The sequence below is a fragment of the Panthera uncia genome, chromosome B1 (genome assembly GCF_023721935.1).
Source record: "Panthera uncia isolate 11264 chromosome B1, Puncia_PCG_1.0, whole genome shotgun sequence".
NCBI classification, from domain to species: domain Eukaryota; kingdom Metazoa; phylum Chordata; class Mammalia; order Carnivora; family Felidae; genus Panthera; species Panthera uncia.
In genome coordinates, this window is record NC_064811.1 from 166,600,723 (window position 1) to 166,614,786 (window position 14,064).

General features: G+C 53.8%; 1 protein-coding gene across 1 annotated transcript in view; it reads right to left on the bottom strand.

Annotated features, from left to right (window-relative positions):
• Positions 1-425: 425 nt before the first annotated feature.
• Positions 426-14,064, bottom strand: part of LOXL2 (lysyl oxidase like 2) — a 92,743-nt gene continuing 79,104 nt past the window's right edge. The window contains exons 10-14 of the mRNA XM_049631573.1: positions 11,310-11,553; positions 5,304-5,419; positions 4,029-4,165; positions 2,065-2,176; positions 426-1,312 (exon numbers count right to left, since the gene is read on the bottom strand). Of these exons, the coding sequence (XP_049487530.1) occupies positions 1,233-1,312; positions 2,065-2,176; positions 4,029-4,165; positions 5,304-5,419; positions 11,310-11,553 (689 nt within the window). The 3' untranslated portion in view covers positions 426-1,232. The remainder of the gene's footprint in view (positions 1,313-2,064; positions 2,177-4,028; positions 4,166-5,303; positions 5,420-11,309; positions 11,554-14,064) is intronic.

Sequence of the window (14,064 nt, forward strand, 5' to 3'; positions counted from 1 at the left end):
CACATGCTCCGCATCACCGCCCCTCCCTTGGAGCCTGGCCAAGGCGCTGCCCTTGCGGGAAGAAACTCCCCCCTCCGTCCCCCAGTCCCACGAGATGGTTTAAATCTAAACGTCCCATCCGGTCCTAACACAGCCGCCGTGCCCCCTGAAAGACACTACAGAACAAGTTCAAGAAAGGTCATGACTTGTGTTTTTGTGATCCAGAAGGCAGGAGTTGGTCTTTTGTGGTGGGAACTGAGGGAGACCCCCTGCAGCCGCTCTGGAAGGTCTCTGCAGCCGTGAACCTGTAAGCGCATGCCGGGCTCCCTCCCGCCTACCGTACGGAGCAGCTCTGCGGCTCAGGGCCAGGTACAGAGGCCCAAATGAAACACAGATGCGTACCATAAACTTTTTATTCAAAGTTTCAAGTATGTGTAAGTGTCTGTGATGACACATGGCGCTTGGTGGGTGTCCTCATCACCCAGGACCCTGGCTATAGCACCGTTGAATCAGTTAACCCACAGAATTGGAACAACAGAAGGATGAGCCACTTACACAGGTGGGTTGGGTTTTTCTTTTGACCTATACTTTCCAAGGCCCAGATGCCCATTAAATGCCACTAAGTTGCTTTGTATTTGAAAGTCTGTGAAAATATAATAATGGTATCTTGAAAAATAAGAGGATTTGGGAGGGGGACCGGGGGAAGCACCAACTCTGAGCTCACCTAATTAGAAAAACACATGGCAGCATTATCTGTGTATGTGAATATGATAGAGGCAGTCTGTTTAACTGGAAGAGAGGTCTAGATATTCAAGTTGGCTGGACATGAGCTAAGAGAAGGACAAATGGAATTCAGCCCGACCTGACCGCCTTGGGTTGATAGTTCATACCACCAACATGGCCCCGTCATATCTGTCGTGAATTGAGGGGGGTGCTCTCCTACTTGAGGTGGACCGTGCTTTGGGTGGTTTGCTCTGCTGCTAACCGTGCTCCTGGGGTCCCAGACAAGATGGCTCTTGGCGCCCACGGCCCTGTGGCCAAGCCCCACCCTGGAGGTCGTCCCCAGGCTCCAAAGGTCAGGCAGCAGCCCCCAGCAAATGACAGGCACACCCCTTTCTCCTGGGCCTTGGGCATGGTTGCAGGGGGTTGAGATGGGGCAGGGGCGGGGCTGGGTGAGGAGGGAGTGTGGCCATCAGACTGCAGTTGTTGGGGACGATGCGCTGTGGCCCCAAGACAGGAGGTGACCTGGTGCTTTACCGTGTGGAGAGCTGGTTATTTATGAGTCCACTGAAGTGTTCAAACTTTTTTTCCGTCTCTTCACTGAAGGAACCACCTGAGGGGGTAGGCATCGGGGAGACAGAGTTTGGCAAACCGCATGCTCAGCCTTCTCCCCCATTGGAACTGCCGGCCTCGGGGGCCCTAGAGCCACCGCCCTCCACCAAATGGCCTGCTGGGGCCACCTCTGCGATGCCACCAGGGCAGCAACTAGGTGCTGGTCATCCCCAGGGCCAGGCCCACATCAGGTGTTCAGGCAACACGAGAGAAGGAGCAACTAGACATAGAGAGTTTAGTTTTTGCCATCCCGAGAGTGGGGGCGTCTCTCTTCCTGCCGAAGAGGAAGCTCTGCTCCCTGTCTTGTTCCCCAGTGTGTGTAGTGCGAGGATAAGTTTCTTCGTTGGCCACCAGACGCCACAGTGCTTGACTAGCCTCTGGTTCTCAACAGAGGAAAATGATACACAGAACCCACAAATTGCTGACGCCCACATGTTTGAGGTCACATGCGTAATGAGATGGCCTCAGCTCCAAGCCCGGTTGCCGTGCCTCCCTCCTTCCCCGGCCAGAGCTGGCTGCAAAAACCCAGCCTCTGTCCAGGCCTTATGTGTCTACAGCTTCCTTCCTGTGCGTGGAAATGGGAGGCTGGCTCCATTCCCCACACTCGTTACCCGAATAAGGAAGCTGCTCTGATTCCTCGACAAAGGGCAGCTCTCGCCTGTCTCCTGGAGGGGGGCGGGCTGCGGGGGGCTGGCGGGCCTGGGGGCAGCTCTGGGTGTGCCGTGCTCCCCCACCAGTGCCCAGGGACCTTACCTATGTGGCAGTTGTACATCCAGATGCGGTGGCCGTCGTAGCGGGTCCTGCACTTCATGATGTTGTTGGTGTAGTCAGACTCCGCAACCTCGTAGTTGGGGTTAATGACAACCTGGGGGCGAGTCAGGTCAGAGGGCGCTGCTGAGTCCTGCCCTGGTCACCCTTTACCCCGGGCCCAGGCTCTACTGAGACCAGCCCTGCCTGCAGAGTCGGGGCGACCTCCTGCTCCAAGAGCAGCCCCGGGGCAGGACTAGCCAGAGATGAAGGGTCAAGGCTGGGAGGAGTGAGAATGTGCACCTCTGTCTGCCTCTCTGTGATTCACACACATATACCCTCCCATAAATCGGCCTTCAAAAAGGGGTTACCCTCTCCTGGGTGCCCTGGGAGGTTTGAGATTAGTAGAGGCAGGAATGGGGGCCCAGGGAGGCCACAGAACAGGCTGTTGATAGGAACTAGAAGGGAGCTGGGGAGCAGGATGTGGTGAGATGGGATGGGACAAGGACCAGGCCGTGTGCTCCTGGAGGTGTGACTTCACACATGTCCCTGCCTCTGAGCCTTTCCTGCAGGCCCTTCTGCCTGGAAGGCACGTCCTCCTTCCCTGGATCTCTCCCGCCTTTGGCAGCATTACTGAGGTCTGCTCTTAGGTCCATGTGGGAATGGAGAGGGCCAATGAAATCCCAGGCCAGGGCTATCACACATCTAAAGTTCCATGTCTGTCCCAAGGGAAATATTCTTTTCCATTAATCAGAGGCACAAACGCTCCCAGTAAGTTGACTTGCTAATTGTGTCGTCAGGGGTCAGGAACACGGATACAGAGTTGATGTGACCTGGGTTTGCCTGGCTGTAAAATGAGGGTAGTAGTAAAGGCCTTCATTGGGGGAATTACGTTCATTCACAGGGTTTACGCACGGCCAGGCCTGGCATCAATCTTCAACGAGCCCTAGTTATTAAATAGGTGGCATTTGTCAGGACACACGAGAATACACGTTCACCCAGCAAAGTGGTAGCAAACCTCAAACACAAAACCCTGGGCACAGTGTACGTGCACAGAGACATGGATATTCATTTTTTAAAATAAAGAGCACTCTGCTCTTTGGCTGGGCCTCTCCAAGTCTGCGGTTTTGGGCTTGGGGGTGGAAAAGTGCTTGGCTGTCTGATTTCCAGCCTCTGAAATTGCACAGGAAAACTTTCAAAGCCCCTCTGTGGTCACTTCTGTGCAGGTGTTGGTTCTTCCCAGGGCTGTCTCCAGGGTGGGGACCACGGGCCGGGCTCTGGGCTGGCTGAATGCCCCTTGGGAAAGTTTTCAAGGCAGAATGACACATTTCTGGTCACCCACTTTGCCACCCAGCAGGGTGAGCTCGAGACCTAGACGGGTGGCGGTGTAGGAACGTGCCAGGGCGCCAGGGAGCTCTGCGGGCCGGAGCACACCTGTGCTCCAGAGAGGGCGATGCCGGGAATGTGGTGCCCCTGCTCCCATGCCAGGGGCACAGCTGGAGCATGCCGCTGTGTCTACAGGAAGGCAGCAGCATTGTCCCCTCTGCAGACCCTTTCGGGAGGTCACCTTTTCTGGCAGAGGCAAGTCACAGACGATTGCGAGTGAATGGCTCCTCCTGAGCTTACTTCCAGCCTCGGCAGCACAGACAGGGGAGGGTGAGGGCACGGGAGGGGTGGGGGGGAGGTGACAGTCTGTGTCAGAGGACACCACGGATGTGGGTTGCCTTAGGGTCTGTGGAACAAATTCTCAGCCTGAAGACCAAACCTGGCTACGCGCACGCGCTTTGATTTGCAAGTGTTAACTGAACGCGATGTCTCAGGGGCCTGGCAGCTCCCCAAGGGCTTTGTGTGCCTCCCTGCACGTGTTCTGTGTTTGGACACCACCACCAAGGGGGCTGCCTCCCCCGTCACTGGGGAGAAGGCTGCTCCTCCCCTCAGCAGGGGCTGAAACCCCCTCCTGTGCCCCTCACCTGGAACAGGTAGTCTCCAGGGGGTACGTCAGTGATGTCGACCCACTGGCAGTCGATGTCATGGCGATACATGTCCCAGCAGCCCATGGTGATGCCCTGCTCGCCGAAGTTGGCACACTCATAATTCTTCTGGATGTCTGCAGGCGGGGGCAGAGGGAAGCCCGGTCACCATGCACCCTGGCCCCACTGCCTGAACTACTTGCCCTCCCAGCTGCCCTTCCCCCAAAGAGCCCCAAGAAGGCCTGCTGGGTGGGTGACGTTCCCAGAGCCCACACTCAGCAAATCTCTCCCATCCCCCAAGTCCTCAGAACTCTGCTGCTTCTGGGCTTGGCATCCCATCTCCCCACTGTGCGGGCTTCTCATCCGTTCTCATTTCATTGGAATCCTTGCCTTGATTCCCACATCCCACCCGCCCCTTTAGGCCCAGCCTGGCGCCTCCTGTTCCACGAAGCCTCCCCTGGCCACTCTGGCATTTCCAGTAGCCTGGGAATGGAGCAAATGCTTATCTGGGATCGTTCTGGTGCTGATTATTTAGCTTAATGTGGCGGTCATCTTGCCACCCTCTGGACAATCAGCACTTGGATGTGGGCCCAGGTCTGGTTTGTGAATCCGCCCTTAGTGGGTCAGCTGGTTGCCAGGCACGTAGTAGGTGCTCAAAAACCCATCTGTGTGTGTGATTTCCTGGCATGGCATGTCCCTGACACATTTATTGAGAGGCTACCATGTCTGGGCACTACTCTGAGCACTGGGTATATGGAGAGGAATCACTGTGTCTCCCTTGAGGCCCAGTCAGGTCTGGACGGCAGGCGTGCCCACAGGTGATCAGAGTGCAACCGTAATGGCCTGCTAGGGGTGTGGGCAGAGAGCTGCCTCTGTCTGGGGGAGTCGAGAGAGTCCAGGAACCTCAGAGGTGGGTCTTTTGGGCTTGGACTCGGAGAGCATGAGCCTGTGGGGCAGGGGTACCCGGTGCTGGGACACAGGGAGAAAGGCTGTGGCAGCCAGAGGGAGAGGGGACCACGTGCCAGGTTTGGGCCTTACCCAGGGGACCGTGTGGACCCACCTGTGCCCATCAGCATAACTCAGGGGGCTCCTTCATAGCCAGGCCTTGCCCACAGAGCTGGGGCCATGGAAGGCCCTGGCTAGAGAAGGGTCACGGGGAGAGTCAGCAGTGGCCAGCGGGACAGAGTCCAGCATCAGGCCTGGGATCCAGGACAGGTGGGGGCATCTGAGCCCCTCTGAAGCCCCCCCCCCCCCCACACACACACACAAAGATACCTCCTTCGCATTCTGTGTCCTCCAGGCAGAAGCTGGCTTTGTGGCCCTCTGCCACCTTGGTACCATTGAGGTTCAAGAGGTCATAGTGGGTGAACACTTCCATGCTGTGGTAGTGCCTGAAGCGAGAGAGAGGGCCCGCGGGTCAGTGTCTGGAGGAGCTGCCGCTTGCAGCTGGAGCCAGCAGCATGGTCCGAGCAGGGACAGGGCCTGAGGGGGGGAAGGGCAGAAGCAGAGGCCGCTAACCGCTAACCATGGAGCTCCAGTGGCCACGCTCTGGCCCGGCCCCGGCTGTCACCAGCTGAAGGGGAATAACAATGTAGGAAATGCAGGAGGTACTGTGGGGGGTAGCGAGGTGAAGGGGTGAGCACCGCGCCTGGGATACCATACGCTCAATAAACTAAGCTATCTAGAGGCTCGTGGGGGGCTCAGTGGGTTAAGCGTCCAACTCTTGATTTCGGCTCAGGTCGTGATCTCACGGTTCGGAGTTTGAGCCCCACACTGGGCTCTGTGCCGACAGCGGACCCTGCTTGGGATATTCTCTCTCTCTCTCTCTCTCTCTCTCTCTCTCTCCCCTACTCTCTGCCCCTCCCCTGCTTGTGCACGTGCACTCTCTCTCCCTCAAAATAAATAAACTTTAAAAATTAATTAAGATATCTTTAATAGGTGTTTTTCATAATCCTCCGGGGCACGAACGTGGCTCTCCCAGCCCATTCCTATTGGGTATGCTTACCGCAGACTGATAAAAGTGATTGATGTCTTTTGAAAACTTTTTTTTTAATGTTTTTTTTTTTTGTTTTTTTTTGTTTTTTTTTTTACATTTATTTATTTGAGAGAGACAGAGCGTGAGCAGGGGAGGAGCAGAGAGAGGGAGACACAGAACCCAAAGCAGGCTCCAGGCTCTGAGCTGTCAGCACAGAGCCTGACGCAGGGCTCGAACCCACGAACCGCGGGATCATGACTTGAACCGAAGTTGGACGCTTAACCGACTGAGCCACCCAGGTGCCCCTGAAAACTTTTTTAAGTGGGAATTCAGTGGGGAGGGAAAGAACAGAAAGGGGAGGGCACTTGGAGGAAGGGGGAGAGGTGGAAAGAGCAGCGGGGTATCTGGACCAGCCCCTCACACAGCCCAGTGTCAGGCAGGAGGTGGGACTAGGACGCAGTGAGGCCTCAGCCTCCCTGGCACCAGCTAGGGAGTGAGCGACAGGACTCTGTGCTCCTGGCACAAAAAGGGGGAGAGAGGGCTTCTCAGGCCCTTGGGAAGGAGCAGAGCGTGGCAGGTGCGTCCTTGTGGGCCCCCCCCCCGGAAGAGAGGCCGGAGAGCTTGTGTGACCCATCTGCTCTAGCCCCGCGCACCATTTACATAACAGTGTCCCATCTCTTGGCCTGGGAGGGATTGAGAACAGATGCAGATTCTTGGAAGGTGGTGCATTGGGGTCAGACCAAACATGGCTGCCCCTTGCGGGCGGGGGCCTCCCTGAGGCGCTCTGCTGGCCAGGCCCATCCTAAGCCGCCATGCGAGCATCACAGGCATCTGCAACTACTGGAACACACTCGTCGCTGCCATTGCGGGGACACGGGGCAAACGGGGAGACAGAAGTTCAAGGCACCCAAGGCACGGGGAGCAGAATGCCTGGGTGTGTTTAGGCACGACCTGAGCCTCTTCCTCAGGAAAGTGGGAATGATAACAGGACCCACTCTCAGGGCTCCTGGAAGGACTGAATCAGAGAAACTGCAGAAAAACCTCACGCGGGGCTTGGAACAGAGTGGCACTCAGCACCTGTCGGTTCGCTCTTGTTACTCTGGCCCGCAGTAGTGCCAGGAGTATTTTCGTCACCACCAGCACTATTCCCACTACCATTCCCAGGCTTCCTCACCCCCCCCAGGTCTCACGGCGCCGGCCTCAGGCTCCCTCCGCCGGAGTACTGCAGTCAGGACAGAGGCAAGAGAGGAATGAAAAGGATCCGTTTTCTGAGAGGAAATTAAAGGCTCTTTCCCCCTTCCTCCTGTGTTTGCTTGTGCTAAAAATGTCAGGAGTTCCTAAGCTGGGCTTTTCCCAGGTCGTTGATGTTTCTGGGTAAAGCGATGCTGGGCCAGGGGCCCCCCGAGAACATTCACAAGGACGCATTTTGTGGCAAGTGGAAGTGATGACTTTGAACGAGTCTATTTTGGCTGCTTGCAGGAGCAGGATGAGACATGAGGTCTGACTCATTGCCTAAAACATGTCTGCATCTTTCAGAGAGGGGTTTATGTTGCCATGTTTACCGGCTGGAAAGACTGAAGAGAAATAGGTTTATGTTCCGTTGTCTAAACAAAATTCAGACGGAGGCCACAGATGGACTGTTGTAAGGCTGACCTTCTCCCGCTCCCCTGCTTCCTGCACGCTTGATTTAAGTCTTCCCTAGCTCTTCAGTTTTTCCCCTGCGAACACTAGGAGGGAATAGCTGGTTCGGAGCCTCTTGATCCCAGCTAGCTGCAGTCCTGGAGCTCCAGTGCTTTATCTCCGGGACAGGTGTGGACATGACCCCGGGGCCACGTCCTCCTCCCCGCTGGCTGGCTGTGGAGGCCAGGGGTACCCGCCAACTACGCACCCCAGGAGATCTAGATGGGGCTACCAGGAAGATGGACGGGCGTGTACTAGTGATGAGGGTATACTTCCTCTTTCCAGGCTGAGGTGTCCTGACTTTTGCAAGCCTTAAGAGGACGCCTGATCCATGGCGTAGACCTAGGGAAACTCTAACGTGGAAAGAAATTCCAGAACCTAAGAAGAGAGAGCATAACCTGACACTTGGTGGAAGTCATTGTAATCTGGATAAAAGGAAAGCTGGCCTTCTAGCACAAGACTCCAGAGCTCGGTATCCTAAGACATGGTACCAGGGGAAGAAGGAGCTGATGAGTACGTGGATGACCCACAAGGCTGGTCCAGAGGAAGATGGCGGGTTTGGGTATATCCCTTGTCATCCTAGGTTGTTGGGGGCCCAAATAAAACTCTGCATCAGAGAGTCCGTGCGCACTGTAGAGGAGATGCCGTCACTCTTCATCCTGTCCCATACCAGCCACATGTCATAGAATGGACAGTCCTGGCTGGTGCTCAGCTGCGGCTGGGACAGTGCTCTGTCCCCACTGCAGAGAAAACTGGGGGTGTGCTCCAGTCTCAGGAGGTGCTATCATGAAGGGCGGGGGCCTTCCACCCTTCTACCCTGCTTCCCCGATGTGTGAGGAGGAGCCCTCTGGCCAGGCCAAAGCCCTACGGATGCGACGAGGGCCTAACATGGGCTCACAGGGGCCACGTCGCACCTGTGGGGCTTTGATCCAACATGGGGGCCTGCTCTGCATGCAGCAGAAGCAGGGCAGAGTGAATGAAAGTCTCTCCTTGTAGCAGGGCTGTCCCTGACTCGCTGGGCTGGCACCCATGCTGGACATCCACCTCCCCACCGGCCAGCTCCTGGCGCCTCTCCAGGGGCTTCCTGAGCTGCGAAGGCCTCAGAGGAGAGCTGCTCTGTGCTCACCTTCGTCCGGACCCCGTGGAACCTGTGATGTGATGTGTCAGTTAAAGAGGTGTGGCTCCACCCCCTGGGGCGCAAGTGGCAGGAGGGCAGGATCATCAACCAAGGGCATGATGCATAGGAAAGAGAACAACTCAGGGCATTTTTTCCTATGTCTGATCAGCAAGGCAAGTGCTAAGGGGGTCAGTCTTCACGTTTCATTTTAAGGCTTTCAAGGAACACAGTTCTGTTCCTCATTGTACCATCAATTAAATTGGGAGTGATAGTTTTCCCCATTCATACTAATTTGAGCCAGGGTTCTCAACTTTGGCTCCGAGGTCTGTAAATCTGCTGAGATAGGGTATTAAGTCTTCCAGAAATAATTTGTTTTGAGTGGAGGGAGGGCCTGCTTTCATCAGACTCTTAAAGGGACCCAACAGAGGTATGGGGCCAGGAGTCCTATTGACAGGTCCTCCTACAGAGCCTGGAGAAGCCCCCTGGAGCTCTGGAGGCCAGGGTGCAGGGGTGTCCTCTTATGTTCCCTGAGACCTTATGGTCATAGGCTCTCAGTTACGGACCAGGAAGGGGTGGCTTGGAGGGACATATTCTTGGCCAGCATGTTTTTCCACCCATCCCTCCCAAATCGTTGATGGGAACATCTGTAAGCAAAGAAATGAAATAGACTACAGGAAAATCAGTGGGTGGGGTGGCATAGAGATCGGAATGCTTGGGGCTCCAGATCAGAAGAAACACTTCCATGGTGTCGCCATGTGTATTCTTAGAGGACAGACCATTGCTCTGAGAGCAAGCATATGTCCCACGGAGACTTCTGCCATGTAATGTCTGGGTGGACCGCCATGTGTGGGACAGAGATGCAATTATGTTCCACTTATAATAAGCAACATCAGCCCCCGCAGACCCAGGGCTCCCACCACGTGGTCTCCAAAGGAAATCAGGCACCAATATGGTCATGACTTTAATTTTACTCTTTGACTTCCACCCTGCAGAAGGCTGGCATGTTTCTATATAAAGACCAAAAATTCCTTGGCTAGTCGGGACATTCAAAACATAATTTATAATAATTATAAAGGAAAATCAACACCCTAAGTTCTATCATAGTCTTTTCTTTTGAAATAGATGGAACAGCTCTATCCCAAGACTGATTGGAATGTGACCGGACCGTCAGTTGTGACAGGAAAAAGCAGGAAAAGGATAGCTTTCTGATGAAGATTCAGCAGAGGTAATGGAGATTTGCCCACGCCCTGGGGTCAGACAGCCGGGAGTGGAGGGTCCCTGCCGGGCGATTTCTTGTGTTACCCTGGGCAAGTCATGTAGACACTGAGCCTCTGTCTCCTTACCCTTGAAAATGAGGGTTCCATGTGCCTGGCAGTTAGAAGGGGGTCAATAAACGTCAGTTCTTGTGCCCCTCACAGTGCCTGCTTCCTTTTCGAGCTGGAAGGATGCCTAGCGATTGATCAGCTGGGCTGGGGCTTCTCAAGCTCTGATGTGAGATGCGCACATCAGCGGGTGACACTGACAAAATGCAGATTCTGATGGGAAGGTCTGCGGTGGTCAGGCTCTGCCCAAGCCCACGGGCCTCACCGTGAGACGCAGGGACCGAGGACGAGAGCTGTGCTGCCGAGACCACTGGTGCACAGGAGGGCGCTCGCCATGGACCCCTGAGGGGCACTGCTGCCCTGTGCACAGCAGGGGCCTCCGCCCCTTCATTTTCAAAAGTGTGCTCACTTCTGTTCCCTCTACCTGCCCAACTCAGGCCTCAGCAGGAAAATGCAAACAAGCTGGAGCAGTGGGTCCTGGATTAGAGTAAGAATCAAGGCAAAGTGAAAAAAAGAAAAGAACAGGCAAGGAGATGAATGGGGTGGCTTCTGTTGGCTCCAGCTAGGGCTGGCTCTAGGATTTCACTCTGTTCTTGTGCAGGACTTACAGCACTGGGACCAAGTCCACAGACAGGGCTGGCAGGGACACTGGAGGTCCCCGGTGATGTAGCCCAGATGGCCTGACATCGCGCAGCTGGTTACAGACACAGCTGGGTTGAGAGACCAGGTCTCACGACGACTGGGCCTAGAACTCGTCTCCACACCCACCGTCTTTCTCGAGATGTTTAAAATACATTAATGAATGAACTCAGTCCAAAGATTGCAGAGCCCCCAAGCACCCCACAGATCGTGAACTTACCGTAGATGCATTTGAAAACCATTGACCAAAGGGTCAATGGAGAGGCATTGGGTCCTCAAAAAAAAAGTTTGCTTCCTAACAGTAGAGGCATTGGAGGCAAGAAAGAGACTGGGCTTAGGGAAGGGGAGGTGGGCCGGGGCAGCTGAGAGTGGAGAATGGCTGAATAAATGTAGAAGGCCATTGTAATGACCCCTCCAGTGTAGGAAGACTCTGCCTCCTGGATGTGTGGCCTGTCAGCTCTCTCCAGGGCTCCCCATGACTCTGAATCCCATCCAGTGCAGCGTGGGGGGCCAGGGTAACATGCTAACGATGAACAAGGAGGGCTCACCTGTGGCAGTCATGCCAGATCCACGCATGGCGGCCATTCTTGGGTCGGAAGTCAGACTGCCCATTGTTGTGGATCTGGGAGGAGAAGCGCAGAAGCCGGCGGTAGCCTGTGGTGGGGTCGGTCTGGGCAGCCGAGGCTGACAGGCAGTTCTCCTCCATGGCGCATTGGAGCATGAACATGGGACGGTCCTCCAGGTAGGTGCTCTGCTGGACAATCTCCGCACTGAGGACCAGGTCAGGGGCAGCTAGGGAGGGCAGACACGATGTTCAAACAAGACAAGACACCCCTCCCCGTCCCCAGCACCATCTGGGACTGGCTCATGGCCTCTCAAGGTCACTTTCCTTGAGGAACACCACCCCCAATTCCTCTTCCCCTTCTCTGAGAGTCCTCTTGGACACCTCTGTGGTTATTGGTGCAAAATGGTGGGCAAAATGCTGGCAACTGTTCAGTCTGGGTGATGGTACATGAGGGTTCATTATATTGTTTTCTTTACTTTTGGGTGGCCGGAGATTTCCCATAATAAACAACAAACAACAGCAATGATCGTGTGCCTCCCTGAGGGAGAGCACCATCCATACCTTGGTCTGATTCTTCTGGGATCGATAAATACAGTCTACAACATGTGTGACATTGTATGTAGACTTACAGTCTGCTCATACTGTTTCCCTTAAAATATATCTTGAGGTATTTCCTTGTTAATAAATATCCATTACAACATGCATTTCATGGCTATATAATACTTAATTCATAGCCCTATTAACTCATATTTTTAGATGCATTGGTTCCTTGACATTTTTGCACAGTTAAACATCCTGTAGTAAATTTGTATTTAACTTCAGTTTTTTCTTTAGAATATATTTCTATAATTGAAACTGCTGGGAGGAAGGGCTATATGTTTTCAAGGCTCTGATGCATATTGCCAAATTATCTTTTTTTTTAAAAAAAAATGTTTATTTATTTTTTAGAAAGAGCATAATCCAGGGAGAATCTGAGGCAGGCTCTAGGTTCTGAGCTGTCAGCACAGAGCCCGACGTGGGGCTTGAACCCACGAATTGCAAGATCATGACCTAAGCCGAAGTCAGATGCTTAACTGACCAAGCCACCTAGGTGCCCCTGCCAAATCACCTTCTTAATGGCTTCTTTCAATTTCCACTCACACTGTTGCTCTACATGAGGGTTTCCCCCAGGTACTTCTTTTATTTTTTTTAAATTTATATTAAAAAAAATTTTTTTAATGTTTATTTTTGAGAGAGAGAGCAAGCGAGCAAGCAAGTACAAGCAGGGGAAGGGCAGAGAGAGAGGGAGACACAGAATCTGAAGCAGGCTCTAGGTTCTGAGCTGTCAGCACAGAGCCCGATGCAGGAATTGAATTCATGAACTGCAAGATCATGACCTGAGCCGAAGTTGGAAGCTTAACTGACTGAGTCACCCAGGTGTCCCTAGGTATTTCTTGTAAAACAAAGCTCGATTTACTCAGCACACAGCACACAGCAGGTGTTAAAAAAAATTACCAATAGCTACAGTCCATGTTTGCTCACTAAGCAATTCTATTAGAAGGTTTAGCTTCTTTACAAAAGGGTTAACTGTAAGTTTCCCTTTAAAAGTTGGATTCCATTGACTATTTCTGGTACATTTCAAGTCACAAAATTATTGTATCTGATGTACAACCAGACCCATCCTATGTTTTCCATCAAGTTGCTTGTAAATGTCTAAAGTGGGTGTGCACCTGTGAGCTTTGCTTCCCTCAAGTCTGCCAGAGCCTGGAGCATTCCCCACGGCCTCCCGGCTGCACGTGGAACACGGCAGCTTCTCAGGACACAATTTTCGGCACGGGGCGGCACCCCCTGGAGAACAAATCCATCTGCAGGGCTTGGATGTGGAACTGAAGGGTACGAAGGGGGAGCACCGATGGGATGTAGTTTGGGGAGTGGAAGACATACATCGGGAGGCCCTCATTCGCTGAGAAATAGTTCCTTTGGAGGGCACACACCAGGATGCCCGGTACCGGGTGTTCTGGGCATGCTTTTATTAGAGGGTGTTATGAGTCTCTTATTCACTGTCTGCACCCTACTCGGTACTCAACCCACAGCCCCTTTGCTTACCTCTGAGCTGAGCAAATGGGTCTCCATTGCTCTCTCCTCTTTCTGGGAGGAGGCCAGCCCTAACCCCAGCTCAGATGTCTTAACATGATCTGCAGTTTGCTGGCAGCCTGGGAACCGCGCTCTCAGCACCTGCCATAGAAGGGGCCTTCACCTCCCTAATATCCAAAATGTCCACCGGAAACTCATCTGAAGCAAGAATTCATCTGCCCATCCACCAAGTACTATAGCGAACACTGCACTGGACTCTCTGGACAGTGCTGAACAGGGCAGACCTTACACTGTGGCAGGAAAGACAGAAGCACATACTAATTACTTAATTACAGTTGTGTCCAGAGATAGAAGGAGAAACATGGGTGTGTTGGGAATTATGACAGGGGGACCCAGTCTGGGGGAGGAGGTCAGGAAGAATTTCTTCGGAGGCAATTAGGTTTTCGTTGCTCCCTGGAGGATGAGTGGGGACTATAGGAAGTATCTCTATAATGCTAAGTTGCATGTGCCAGGCCCCTGGGGCATGAAGGAGGACCAAAGCCTGGGTGGTTGGGACACTGAGGAGGGGTGGGGGAATGGAGGGTGGCCCACAACGAGGCCGGGCAACACCTGCCTTGTGCAAGTCCCTGCACTCACCTAAGTGCTGTGGAAAAGCTCGGACGGGT